Source organism: Dunckerocampus dactyliophorus, chromosome 13 (assembly GCF_027744805.1).
Source record: "Dunckerocampus dactyliophorus isolate RoL2022-P2 chromosome 13, RoL_Ddac_1.1, whole genome shotgun sequence".
Lineage (NCBI taxonomy): Eukaryota > Metazoa > Chordata > Actinopteri > Syngnathiformes > Syngnathidae > Dunckerocampus > Dunckerocampus dactyliophorus.
The window spans coordinates 11807634-11821725 of NC_072831.1; the positions used below are offsets into that span (position 1 = coordinate 11807634).

General features: G+C 41.8%; 1 protein-coding gene across 3 annotated transcripts in view; it reads right to left on the reverse strand.

The window, feature by feature from the left end:
* lrrc9 (leucine rich repeat containing 9) overlaps positions 1-14092 on the reverse strand; it is a 30249-nt gene continuing 16157 nt past the window's right edge. The window contains exons 23-33 of one of the 3 annotated variants that reach the window (XM_054797567.1): positions 12865-12987; positions 12640-12770; positions 12452-12560; positions 12207-12340; positions 11240-11376; positions 9944-10161; positions 9172-9240; positions 7429-7548; positions 2948-3052; positions 2651-2813; positions 1-2555 (exon numbers count right to left, since the gene is read on the reverse strand). In XM_054797567.1, coding sequence (XP_054653542.1) covers positions 2386-2555; positions 2651-2813; positions 2948-3052; positions 7429-7548; positions 9172-9240; positions 9944-10161; positions 11240-11376; positions 12207-12340; positions 12452-12560; positions 12640-12770; positions 12865-12987 — 1479 coding nt within the window. In that variant the 3' untranslated portion in view covers positions 1-2385. Of the gene's footprint in view, positions 2556-2650; positions 2814-2947; positions 3053-7428; positions 7549-9171; positions 9241-9943; positions 10162-11239; positions 11377-12206; positions 12341-12451; positions 12561-12639; positions 12771-12864; positions 12988-14092 lie in introns of those variants that run through there. The other 2 variants (XR_008573530.1, XM_054797568.1) reach the window with 2 other exon arrangements.

The window sequence follows — 14092 nt, forward strand, 5'->3', positions numbered from 1 at the left end:
ACGGAAACACAAGATCCAAAATACTAAAATTACAGCTTGAAGTTCAAAACACAAAAAACCATGCAAGGAGCAACAAAACTAACGCAGACTCACTGCAAAGACATGATGATGCGACATAGCCAAGACAGGAAAGTGGGAACGAAACACACTAATTACACAACAAGACACACCTGGGTTAGACACAAGAGGGAGGAGAGAGCTGATTGGAGGAACCGTGCAAGACACAGGATCCAAGCACGCCAACAAGGTCACAGACAGTACAAACAACAGAACTTGTACCCTCCCCCCCAAGGGACGGATTTAAGACATCCCAAAAACTAAATAAAAAAGCCCAAACGTTCCAAAATGAGACAGGGTGGGCGGAGGGAGGCCTGGAAGAGAGTCAAAGAAACAAAAGTCTGTCCAAACAGAAACAGGAGGAGGAACCCTCTGAAGAAGTGAGGGAGACGACTGAGACGGCTGCGTTGAAACCCAGCGGCGACGGCACACCCACTGGTGGCGACGCAACTCCTTCAAGTGACGGCCGGGACGGCAAGCCCAGCAAAGTCGTTGTGCGCAGGTGAGCAAGAGCGCGTCTTGGGTGGCCATGGAGCTGAGAGAGTAGAATATGCTCCAAGCAAACTTTCTATGTCCCACATGCAGATGTAATGACCACAAGCTCTACATATTGCCACGGAGTACACATCACGCGCGTTTGGTGCTTTTCCACGCATGGTTGTCCAATTCTGCAGCCGTCTTAAAACTGAATTCTGGCTATTTGAGGAGGGACCCACCTGAAGCACAGAGCTGCCTGTGATTGGTTGCTTTCGAGGTAACTCCGCCCCCATTACCTCTTTCCTCACCAAATTGACGCCTGTTCCATCGTCGAATTAGCGTCGGATGGGGTAAGTGTGTTTATCATAAACACTGTATATGAAGAATGTAATGACTACAGTGTGGTGGAATAGAATAGTCTACAAGTCCACAAACACTTGACACATGCTCTGAAATGAATGTAATGTTGCTGTTAACATTTAGTAACATTTGGGCTAATCTAACGTTAGCTTCTGCGACAACACTGCTGTGACAGTAACTGGAGGTGCTTTGTCCTCTCCCTCTCCTTCAACCTCAGGAGTTGGAGGTGACCTGACCTTGCGCTTGAGCCGGAGGGATCCGACCTTGAACTTGCACTGGGATCAGGTGGTGACCGGACCTTTACTTGGCGTGAAGCAGGAACAGGAGGTAACTTGGCCTGATGTGGCACCGGAGTTGGAGGTAACTTGACCTTGACCTGGCGTGGCGCTTCTTCCAGAGGCGAATCAACCTTGGGCTTATACTGCTTGTAGTAGTCCAACATTGCTTACATGAGTGGGTAGCCATTTGGCTGGTTAGTCGTGGTCACTGGGAGGTGTGTGCCATCAGGCTGCTGCCTTTGAGTTGTTGAAGCCTCATTGCTAACTGGTAAAGCTATTTGGGGAGATGCTACAAAGCTAGGCCCAGGATCAGGTGAACAGACCTTCAAAGAATGTGATGGGGAGACAGACACAGGAGGTAAGACAGACTGGGTGTGACCATGACCACGGCCGACAGTATTTGGACAAACTCATCAGCCACCATGTGGTGGACCAGTGTAGATGGCCAAACGGGTGCCGAGTACAGGTCAGAGGTCAGCCCAAGTGACAGAAAAAGGGGAATTTGCTCACAGAGAATGTGAGGACAACAGATTGGGAATATATGCGGGGTGACACGGTCGGGATGTGGGGGCCAGGAGTGTTGGACCCAAGTGCAGGGAAGCCATAAGGCAGCAGTGGAATGTTGCTTAAAAAGGTTTAATTCCAAGGTATGGACGCACAGGATCTAAAATACAAAGTCATGGCTTCAAGTTCAAGACATAAAAGAATATGCAAGGAGAGACAAAATGCAGACTCACCACAACAACATCTGACGATCCAAAAGCTCTTGTAATGTGTTAGTTGTACTAATACCTTTGAGCCCTTGAAGACAGATGTACTGGTGCATAAAATGTAATTCCTGAATAGTAATAGTAGTAGCAGTAGTAGTAATAGTGGTTTGTTGAAACATCTTCAATGAAGTCTACACTTCAGTCACATATTTCAAACCCATTGTGGTGAATTCATAAAGTACTGTTGTTGATGTCCAAAGACTTTTGGACATGTGTATCTTTTTTAAAGTGGACCTATTATGCTTTTCCTCTTTTCTGACCTATAAATGTTGTTACAGTGTTGTATTCTCGTGTTAAACGATGCCAACGCGTCAGATAATGAGGTTTGCGCATTTCAAAGTGAGACCTGTTTTACAGGGTTTTTTTTTAACACCGAGTTCCATTGAGATCAATGCAACCCTTTAAACATATTGTCCCAGTATAAGAATCACATTTATAGAATGTTAAGATTCGTCAACCTGGTATTTTGTTCCTGCATGGTAGTAGGATTGCTCTTTCTTCCCATGGGGAAGGGGACATGCAGCTATCATGTTGTTTCTTGCTCTTCGGGACTGTCTGGAGGTCATGTCGGCATGGATGCTTGGAGGAGGATTTCTGTCTATGTGCCTCTTGTCTGGGATTGGGGAAGAACAGAGTGTCACAGTCAGAACAGCTGAAACTTCATAGTGTCAAACAAATGCATCAAGAGATTAGTGAGCCATTACTCACACTTGGGTGTGTATTGGGTTTCTTCCCTGATACTTGGGAGCATGTCATGGCCGTGAATGAGGTTCTGCAGTCCAGTCATGGTCATTCCTCTGACGGGCATATAGGTCATCAGTCCAGGCAGGTTTGTCTCAAGGCTAGAACTGCTCCAGCACTCATCACATTGCTTGAAAGAAATATGAAGCACCAGAGAAAACAAGTTCAACCAAAACTGTGACCACATACTGTATAAGCTGTACAAGAATATATTGGTTATTTGGTGGCTCCGTCAAAGCCGAGGCCCTGTTTCTGCAACCTAACTGTTTGTCGTTCTCCACTACTGTCACCAGTGTGTGTCCACTTCATCCACAGTCTGGGCAGTGGATTGGTGATTTGGTTGCTCGTTGCTCCACACACAAGAGTATCCTAAGTGTGAGGGACAGTCATTACTACTCATCAATGGCAAAGTTTAAGTTAAAATAAAACCAAATGCAGGGACAGCTGAAATGGTCTTTATGAAAGGAGTACTTCTAATGACATTCCAATAAAGCTTTAATGAGAAAAACCCATGATCCCGTCTCTGTCATTTCCACATGTATGATTAGCAGGCAGAGGGGGTCGTGTTGACCTGGCTAATAGGGAGTAAATCCACTGGTGCATTATCGGCCGGGCACATTTCATCTAATCAGCAGGATGATGCCAGCAGGCTTAGGCTGCTTTTAATTCAGGGCTGCGGGAGAATTACTGCAATGGCCTCTCATTACATGAACCAGCCATTCGGTAAGACGGAGAACGTTTGATCCCAGCTTTTCCCTTATTTGTGTGGATGCTCTAAGTTGGGATGCTGCTGGACTAAGGATATGCTGCTGGATAACGCCCATTTGGATTGTAAAATTCCAGAAATTTAGAAGACTATACATACATTCATAGGAATTCATGTAAAAATGAACATTTGTGAAATTGCAGGAGCATACATAACAACAATGAAAAAAAATGTGAAAAAAAGACGCTCATAATTTTAAACACACGACTTGCTTCCCCTCTCCATCCAAACCGTCGTACTATCTTGACGTTGACGTTCTCCTCCAATTTTGGATCAACATTTGCAATAAGAGTGAGTTGTAATTATTAGATTAGATTCAACTCCATAAAGCCTCCCCCGTCTGTCTTCAATATGTCTCACACACTGCCTCCAACACATTTACAGTATAAAATGGATAAGAACGCACCACAAATTAATGATAACCCAAGATGATTGATGAACAGATGGAATCGAAGACATGGTGTAGAGGTTACATTAAGTTTCGCTTTTGCGTCTCACACCAACTATGGCGCATTCAAGGACCGCTAAACAAAGTGTTTAATCTCAAGGCTTGACGAAAAAATGCACAAAAACAAAGACCTAAACATAGGGGTCTCATGAGACGAGAAGATACACAAGATTGGGTCCACGAGAACGAGAGAAGATTTTAACATTCATTTTAAGAAAGGTATTTTTTTATTTAACTGATTCACAAAACAATGCAGGTGTGTTTTGAAATATTATCCCACAAAATGACGCTAAACGATATTGTTTGAGACCAAAATAAACCACTACTGTTATAATAAGTAAAAATATAATATATAATGTATTATATATTATTGTTATGTATATTATATATATATAATAAAAATGCTGTAATGCAGTATTTCCTTGTCATCTTTCACTACGTGAAATTGTCGTTTGTGACATGTATTTTCTCACAGGCAATTCACCTGCCAAACAGACTAATCTTTGAGTTTTTATTAGTTATTAGTATCAGTATTTGAGCTTTTTGTAGTTACATTATGCCCTTTTGCTCTATTTTTCCATTTGTGCTAGGCTTTTGTTTAATTTCTGCAATGAGCCACGTTCCACAGATGGCCCCTGGGCCACACTTTTGAGGCTCATGCGTGTTTGGCAAGCCAGACTGTCTTGGTTTTGCCAGGAAGGCGAGTCTTTGCCAGGCGAAGGGGTAATGTGTCCAAACTCTGCCTTCTTGGGTCTGTCGAGCTGCATTATGGAGGGGTTTATGCACCTTTTAGACCGGCATCAAACCGGCATTGCATTGCAGTATTGCCGTATTTATGTCCAATCTGAGGTGCCGCGCGGCGGATACTTCAAGCAAGACACACTTCCTGATTTTCACTTTTGATACCTCTTCTCGCTAAATATATCTACTGTGTTGCTATATTGTCAACACAGATCTCTTCAATGTATGAGTGTGTTATGAAGCGAAACACATGATTGCTGGAGCTTTTAAAGCAGGGGTAGGGAACCTATTGCTCGGGAGCCAGATGTGGCTCTTTTGATGACTGCATCTGGCTCTCAGACATTTCTTAACACCATAAAATGTGTTTATTTTAATTTGTTTTCCTGACATTTTAAAGAAAACATTACAGAAATCACAGTGTTAAAAATAACATAAAAAATATGCATTCTAATGCATTTTAACCCATCCATTTGATTTTCTAGCGCAATGCCAGTTGTCCTTCCCATGTTTTCCGTGTCAGACACCAAACCTTGATTATTATTCGTGTCGTCCCTCCTTTAATCAAACCTCCTTTAATCAAATAGTCAGCTAGCTAATTGTGCAGAGACAACCCTTTTGATGAAAAAGGAAAAGAAAGAACGATACGGAGTAGGGCACAAAACCATGCAGCACCAGAAGTTGCATTAAAGGTAAAAAGTAATTTATTTATTATTGGTTAGCTTCAATATAACAACATTATTAAAAAGAATAAATTCAGACACTTATATTCTAAAATTGTTGGTCTTCCTTAAATATATACACATTTGGTGTATATTTATTATTATTATTATATATATTGTGAGGGAAATGCTTCTTGAGACGTCATCTGTACATCTGTAAAAAAGGTGTCGGACGTTTTGCTCCTCATCCGAAGAGCTTCGTCAGCGGACTAACAAGTGCTGGTAGCCTAGGCCTTAAATACAGTAAGAGTGGGCGGAATTGGTGTGCCAACACCCTCCTCCTATTGGTTCCTTACACTAAGACTGGGAGGAGTTGTGGTCTAATCCTCTCCTTCAATTAGCACCTCCAAACAAACATATATTGTGTTATATTGTGATATATTGTGTTAAAAAATATGATATGGCTCTCACGGAAATACACTAAAATATGTGACTTTCATGGCTCTCTTTGCCAAAAAGGTTTCCGACCCGTTTTAAAGGAAAACTGCTTTTTTTTTGGAATTTTGCCCATCATCCACAATCCTTATGTGAGACATAAACATGTCTTTCTCTTTTCTGCGCGTTCAAAAGGTATATAAACCGCTAAAAAGACGCAGTAACTTTTGGAATTTTTTTTTACACATGAGGTGAATTTGCACAAAGTATTGGATCAGTATCACCCATACCAGCCTGAATTTTACTCAGTATCAGATCGGTAATTAAATCAGTGGTATCGCACATGACTACGTCCGGCTGCTGTGTTCTCACGAGACTGCGCTTCTCAAAATGAGAAATCTCCATCCATTCCTTTTCAATGCCGCTTATCGTCATTAGGGTCGCTGGTATGCTGGAGCCTATCCCAGTTGACTTTGGGCTAGAGGCGGGGTACACCCTGGACCAGTCGCCAGCCAATCGCAGGGCACATATAGACAAACAACCATTCACACTCACGTTCATACCTATGGACAATTTAGTCGTAAATTTACCTAACATGCATGTTTTTGGAATGTGGGAGGAATCCGGAGTACCCGGCGAAAACCCACGCATGCACGGGGAGAACATGCAAACTCCACACAGAGATGCCCAGATCTTCCCGATCTCCTGACTGTGTGGCCAACGTGCTAACCATTCGACCACCGTGCAGCCATGAGAAAACCCGGCACGTTTTAATCTCCCCCCCAATATACATGTAAAAAAAAGTGGGCTTTTTTTTTTTTAAGTGTTAGATGTACTGTATGTATCTTCTACACTTTCCCTCTATTATCACGTAAAATGATTTGACTTTATGTGAATGTGATTTGTTTTCTGCAAAAAACTCGGCCCGAAGAAATCAGAATGTGCGAGGATCCACTGTAGCCATCCTTTTTTAAGATTGGATTGCATGCATGCATACTTACGACAAAAAACATAAACATTACTTCACTTTAGGTAAAAAACCTTATTCCATTTTTGTTTTTTAAACTGAAAACCGTTTGTGGTCTTTCCTTTATTTATAAGTCCATGCACCTATCCTTCTCCAGGAAAAGCTCTATTAGTTTGTTGTAAAAAGCCTTTTAGTTTTAACCTGCCGGCTCACGTACGCCCCCTTCCTGGTGAGCCTCGCCGTATGACAGGCATTTCCCTGCAGTTTATTGTTTGATTACCAAGAATAATGATGTCAAACTTACATTACAGACATTGCACAGGCTGTAGAAAGTCATGGTGTATAATACGTGTTTCTGCAAACATTATATCGGCGACATGCTGACAAACAGAAATGGGCACGCGCCATCCAACCCAGTGTATGAATGATTGCGAATTTAAGAGGGTAGGCTCGGCGCGTGCTGCCTCATCTCAGGTTTCTGTCCTGTATTTGATCAGGAAATGTGCAAATTCAGCAATGTGACTTCAGAAAATGCAGAAAAACGCTTGGATTCATCCAGGAAAATACATTTATAACAAAGTTCAATGTAAATAAATATTTGTTATCCCTAACCACATGTCGATGTTGAGCTTAAAGTACGAGACTGAGCTAAAAGGCACGTTCAAGACATTTTATGTGAATTGTGTGCTTCTATGCGCCTATTACTGAGAGAAAGTATGCAGCTCTCACTGTCGTGTCTGTAATTTCAGCTCTGCTTCTCTCCTCGACTGTAACCATCATGCCATCCAAAATCTGCAACTGGGATAGACTACGCATTACTGCTGGCCTGTGGAGGGAATTGCGAGCCACCTGAAAGTAAAAAGACACAAAAAACAAATTGTTTGTATGCATCAGTCAATACGGTAAGGCTCTAACCCTAACCAGCTTTTAGAATTTAATGCAGGAGCCTGCCTTGAGGTATTTATGATGCTATGTGAAGCTTCAACATGGTAAATATGATCCTGCCCACTCATAGAACTGAATGTTCCTGCAGGGCACGGCTGCATGTAAGTTGTGAGTGAGAGCCAGTGACAGTCCAGTGGAGAAGGGACAGATTTTGGCATGAGAATGCAGGCAAAGCAGTGATCTCATGTGGTCGACAACAGGAGGTAGCATCTCAAGGGTGGCTGTTAACCTCTAACCCTTGGCAGGATTAACACCCTATGGAAAGAGAAAGGGGAATGGGATCCTGCGGGAACGAGGCTGCTGCAGCTGAGCATGCCTACCCGGCCTGCCTATCGCCCACAAGCTACGTACATACTCTACTCATGCCTGATCCACGGGCTCCAGATGGGTGATGTAAGCGGGCCAACAGCATTCGCCATTTGGTCGACGGATTTGTCTGTGATGCCGGCCAGTTTGAGGCACAGCAGACGGCCATCATGTAATCGCTTAATTTGAGACCACAGAGCGACACTGGGTCAGTGTTTTTGATTGTCCCAGTGAGAAAGTGAGCCTGAAAACATGCTTTTGATCATGTTGTCTACCAGGGAAAGCATTCTACGAGCTAAAATGATAGATTAATGTGAATAAGACAGGACAGAAACAATTATATATGATACCTTTACTCACAAGTGAGTGAGATTCAATACAAGGGCTGCATACAACAGAATATTGCATTACAGTAAAGACGTAAATAGCAGGACAAGTAGGCACAGGGGTCATGGGAGAATCTATCACAGGTTGGTGATAATCTCGATAAAAATGCTTATACAGGAATTTATTATTACAGTCTGGCATCAAAGGAACGGTTCAGCCCCCAGAATCATAATGGCACCCCCCATCTGTTTTGTCATCCTCCATGAACCAGGAAGTATCCTATCAAATACAGTCATGGGAAAAAATGATTAGACCACCCTTGTTTCTTCAATTTCTTGTTAATTTTAATGCCTGATACAACTAAAGGTATCTTTGTTTGGACAAATATAACAATGACAACAAAAAATAGCTCTGAAGAGTTGCATTTTTTGGCAGTACAATTCATGTAAGAACTTAAGTAATTTGGTTATTGTCAAGAAAACCATGGAAGTTGCTAGATATCAGCTCTTAAATGAAACTCTTATGAGCTATATTTGTTATCATCATTATATTTGTCCAAACAAACGTACCTTTAGTTGTAGCAGGCATTAAAATGGATCAATAAACTGAAGAAACAAGGGCGGTCTAATCATTTTTTCCTTCACTGTAGATGGACATACAAACAAAAATACACTCTCTTAACAATTCAGCTTTAGTGGAGGTCTGCACTAAAAAGTGACGTTATAGATACCTGTGGTCATTGAACTGTTTCGCTTGGACAGCTAATCTTATGGTGGCTTTGACGTTTGCACAATACTGCATATTTGTAAAGGTAGATGTTAATACAGTTCTTGCGTAGGGAACCCTGGGAGTGGTCTGTTTAATGTATCGACTACAGTAAATGGAAAAACTCACCGGATTGCCAACAACAGAGAGCTCCGTCAGCGAGGGAAGAACCTCAAGTTTATCAAGCTCTGTGATGTCCTACAAAGGAAAACAATGATTCTTTTCAAGTTTTTTGTGTCGCTTTCTGATTGAAGCCGCATGTGTTTGGGATAATAAGAGCATATGCATCGGGGCTGAAACCTTTCATAATTTTTGGTGTAGGCGGGATAGAAGCAGCTGATGGGAGAGATTACATGTTTAATCGCATGAGAGTTTGGGCACGCAACAGGGTACTGGGTGAGGAGGAGGGGGTTCTGTGATTTGCCAGGTTTATGATTGGGCTTGGCTGAGACTCAAAGATGCCCCCACTGCCAGGACCCATGTGCTGGAGCAATTGCCATACTCTACATCTTAATTAAATACATGGAAGCGTTAGGGAGTAAGAGCGATTGTCAAACAAAAGAGCAAATCACACCCCCTTGGTCAGAAGGAGTTGCAGACTGAGAAGCTGATTATATGTTTCACTGATTGTTCCTTCTGTCATCATACACACAGCCCTGACCTTCAATCACACTGGAGTCCCCTTTAATGCTAACCCTCACAAGCCTATTACTATGCTTACTATGCTATGTGGAAAATGTGTCACCTTGTGCATATCAACCAATCATTACCATCTCAAAAGGAGGCTGATGGCCTTGGTTGTGCAGTAAATCAGAGCACTTAGAGGTCAGTCATTCAAGTGGTATACTCCAGTAGTGGCACGTGTAGGCAAACGTTAACACATGAGCAGGTTAAAACGTACCTGTAGCTTGTTCATCCCAAGGTAAAGCTTGCGGAGCTCAGTGAGTGGATAGAGATGGTTGAGCTCTCGGATGCGATTCTCTGTTAGGTGCAATTCCAGCAGGACATTCTGGGAAATGAAAGAGTTCTCGTACAGCGCCCTTATCCGGTTCCTGTCTAACACAAGCTCCCGGAGCTGGTGGAGACCCTCCAAGCCTTCTACCTGGCTGATCTCGTTCCCTGAGTGGGAACAGCAGGACTCAATACATTTTCTAAAGTTGAATATATGCACTTTTCAAGCAATTGCCAAATCAGTTTTCAAGCTTTCTAACACTAAGCTGTGGTAAACTGCAGTTATACAATGGTGGGCAAAGTCAATTGCACCCTTAACTGTTCTGCTTCCATTTGTGATTCATACTGCTTCTACAATATTGTTGTAATGCACACCTACAATTAGTTTCGGAATTGGTATTGGTATGCCGGAGCTAATTGAAGAACTCATCATTGTTTTATTTTCTAATGGAATAACTTAAAATATGTGAAATACCTGGTCAGTATAAAATATAAACATCAAAATATAAAAGTAACAACATCTTTAAAAATGCTTTTGTGAAATACACAATTTTAGTGACCTGCTGTGCATTTACAGTATAATCATTTGCATTCAGTTTTTATCAGCGCAAAGGGAGTACATAGTACAGGTTTATAATATATACGCTTTTATTGCTCTTTTCTAGGAACTTAAGATGCTTTCATTAAATGATTATTAATACTGTAATAATATTTTTCAATAAATAAATGTAAGTATAAAATGTAATTAAAATTACCTTGTTAGAATTAAAATGCTTGTTTACTTCATTTCTCCAGCAAACTAGTCACTTACATTCCTAATACTTACCTACCTACCAGTCATTCAAATCACTTTTCACCAAAAGGTATCACTTAAAAATCTGTAAATGTTAAAATTCAGGCATTTTCAAGAATTTATACTGGTAGAAGCCATGATATTTTAATTTAGGTCAAATCATTATCTGTTATTTATTTTAAATTATCTGGTATTTATTTAAACAAGAGAGAAATCTCATCCTTCATTGTGTAAACATGTAAAAAAAATAATTCAGTGCTATTTATTGTTGGCACAGTGGACTTTTCGAGGAGAAGCAAAGTGGCCTTTGGGACCAATCTGCCCTTCTCAATGAAAGGCTAGCTTTTGTTCTGCTCTTTTATTCACGTCGCATCTCCCACCTGGACTTGAGTTCTAAGGTTTAGTGTTTACCTTTTCACAAGGCTGTGTAGCCGATGCACAGTCGGTGCCTACCTTGAAGGAAGAGCGTTTTCAGATTGGTGAGCCTGCTGAGCTCCAGATTGGCCATATTGGAGATGCCATTGTAACTCAAATGCAGCACCTCCAGGCTGCTCATCAGAGGCTCCAGGCTGACAGTCTGTGCGATGTGCCTTCACAAAAGAAATACACTTTTATAAGTGCTTCAATTAAATATACACCTGTTTCCTTCCTGCTGGTTTGTTGGACCCAAAGGGTACGGAATGCTTCAAGAAAATCACAGCAGGTAGTTTTGACTTATTTCACACCAACATCCAATAAAAAGTTTTCTATGATGAGCATAAGAAACAACTGTCGTGAACACATTTTAGACACAAATACAAACAAGCTAATATGCTTTTTTTGTGTATACTGTAGTGTATGAAGTATGGGCCCAACTAAGCAAAATTATATCCATTTGCTGGTAGGTGCTGCCCCCTAACGGCGATTATAGTAAGTAAATGACCAGCGTTTACTTGTCAAATCAATGGAAGAATGAAGGAGTTCCATCCATTTTCTATGCAGCTTATCCTCACTAAGGGTTGCAGGGGGGGTCCCTGGAGCCTATCCCAGCTGACTTCGGGGGAGAGGCGGGGTACACTTTGGACCGGTCGCCACCCAATAGCAGGCCACATATAGACAAACATTCACACTCACATTCATACCTATGGACAATTTGGAGTCACCACTTAACCTAACATGCATGTTTTTGGAACGTGGGAGGAAACCGGGGAGAACATGCCAACTCCACATGGAGACTGCCCAAACGGTGATTCGAACAGGTCTTCCCGATCTCCTGACTGTGTGGCCAACATGCTGCATAAATGAGTTATTTTAAATATCTATGATTGACATTTTAGAGATTCAAATATATAAAGAAGTCAAATGGAGTGTCAATGTATAAAAGATTCATTCAATTAAAAATCACAGTTTGTATTGACTGAGATACAATTTGCCACATTACCTATTTCCTTTGCATAAGCTCTGTTGGCCATAGCCACTGGAGTGCACTTTATTGTGTAACATCTGTCTGTTTGTCAGAAAGGTCTTCTGCCTGGGCAGGATGGACTCAATGCGGTTGTAGTTTAAATACAAAACCTGAAAAAAAAAATAAAATAAAATAAAATAAAAAAAATATATATATATACTTTCTTTTGCCCAGAGACTCAAGCTGTCTGCATTCATATTTGTCATTCCTCTCATTTGTACTTTGATGCTGGGCAGGTGGATGAGGCCTGAGAAGAAAGTGAGGCTGTTGTGATCCAAGTTGACACTCTGTAGATTACAGAACAGGTCTGTTGGAGACAGGTCCACACTCCTGTTGAAATATAAAAGTGCATTTTTAATGTTTAAAAAGGCTACTTTGGGACATAAATGGAGATGACTTTAACGGTGACCTAATGGAGCAGGACATCAGATTGAGGTTGGTGATGTTGGCATAGTTTGAGTGGCCCAGTTTCTCTGCGACTAAGTCTGGTGTAAGCCGTCCTCCAAACGTAGCCTTTGCATTTTCACATTCAGCTGCATCCTAGCAAGAAGAAACAGCGGGTAATAAAAACATACTTGATACAAGTACTGTATGTTTTTAACTCTCCCATATTTTGAGATTTCTTCACACATACCACTGCCGTTCCATCCAGGGCCTTAAGAGACGGCAGGTGGAACACCACATATATGCGATAGTTCTTTAAGCTCTCACACAAAGGATTCCCATAAAGATCCAAGATGACGAGGCTTGCCAATCCCTAAAATAGTTGGGATACATTTCTTAAAATGCTGTGGAAAGTTCCTAAAAAATTTGCATTAAATAAACTCTCCTTCTCCTGTTCGCACATGTTGAATGGATATATTGGCCCTATCACACCTTGACGATTTAGCCAGCGCATGCCCGACGTCATCATTTTGATGGCATATGTTCAACTGTCGATGTTTTTTTTTCAATTTTGGGCGTATACATAGCGTATTCATAACGAGTTCGACGTATACATGACGTATTAGTAACTTATATAGAACGTTTCTATAACTTATAGACAACTTATACCAACGAATGCGTAGCATGTTGCCGGCGTTCACAACTTATGCCCAACGCCAGTCTAACTTATGCAAACCGCACGGCAGCGTATGGCCGACGACCACGTGGCGTAGCCTATAAAAAGGCTGCCACTTGATGACTCAAATCATAACTGCAATAGACATCACAGTGTCAACATCACCATCATGCCGAAGAAAATTTCGAAGACCGCTGCCAAGAAGTATCAGGGCAGTGACGGAGGCCGAGGGCGAGGACTTGGACGTAAGGACGTAATCCATCACCACCCACAGCCTCCCCCTCCCACTCTCACTCTGATGGAGATGACGCAGGTTCTAACGCCTCTCAGGCATCGTCAATGGTATCGGAAGCTGCTTCCCCAGTGGCCTCCATCTTCTCTCAGCCAACCCTTGCCAAGAAAAGAGCCAAGAAGACACAGTTTTGTCTCAATGGATCTTGATGTAATACGTGTGTAACTTACAAATAACGTGTGTGAACGGACGTCAACGATCGCATAACTTATTGCCCGCGTATGCGGGACGTATGAATCATACGTTGATATACGTCTAAAAGTTTTATGCATGCACAAAATTTTTGGACAACTTAGACGTACTACGATGTATGCCGGCGTGCTTCAGCGTGCTCTTAACTTATACAAAACTTACCCATAACTTATTCAACGTATGCCAGCGTATTGGCCAAATTTTTCATACGTTGGCGTACGCCGGCTAAATCGTCAAGGTTTGACAGGGCCATAAGATATATGTAATCATGTGACATTCCTTCATGAGACTGTCTGAAACAAACCATACCACACCACA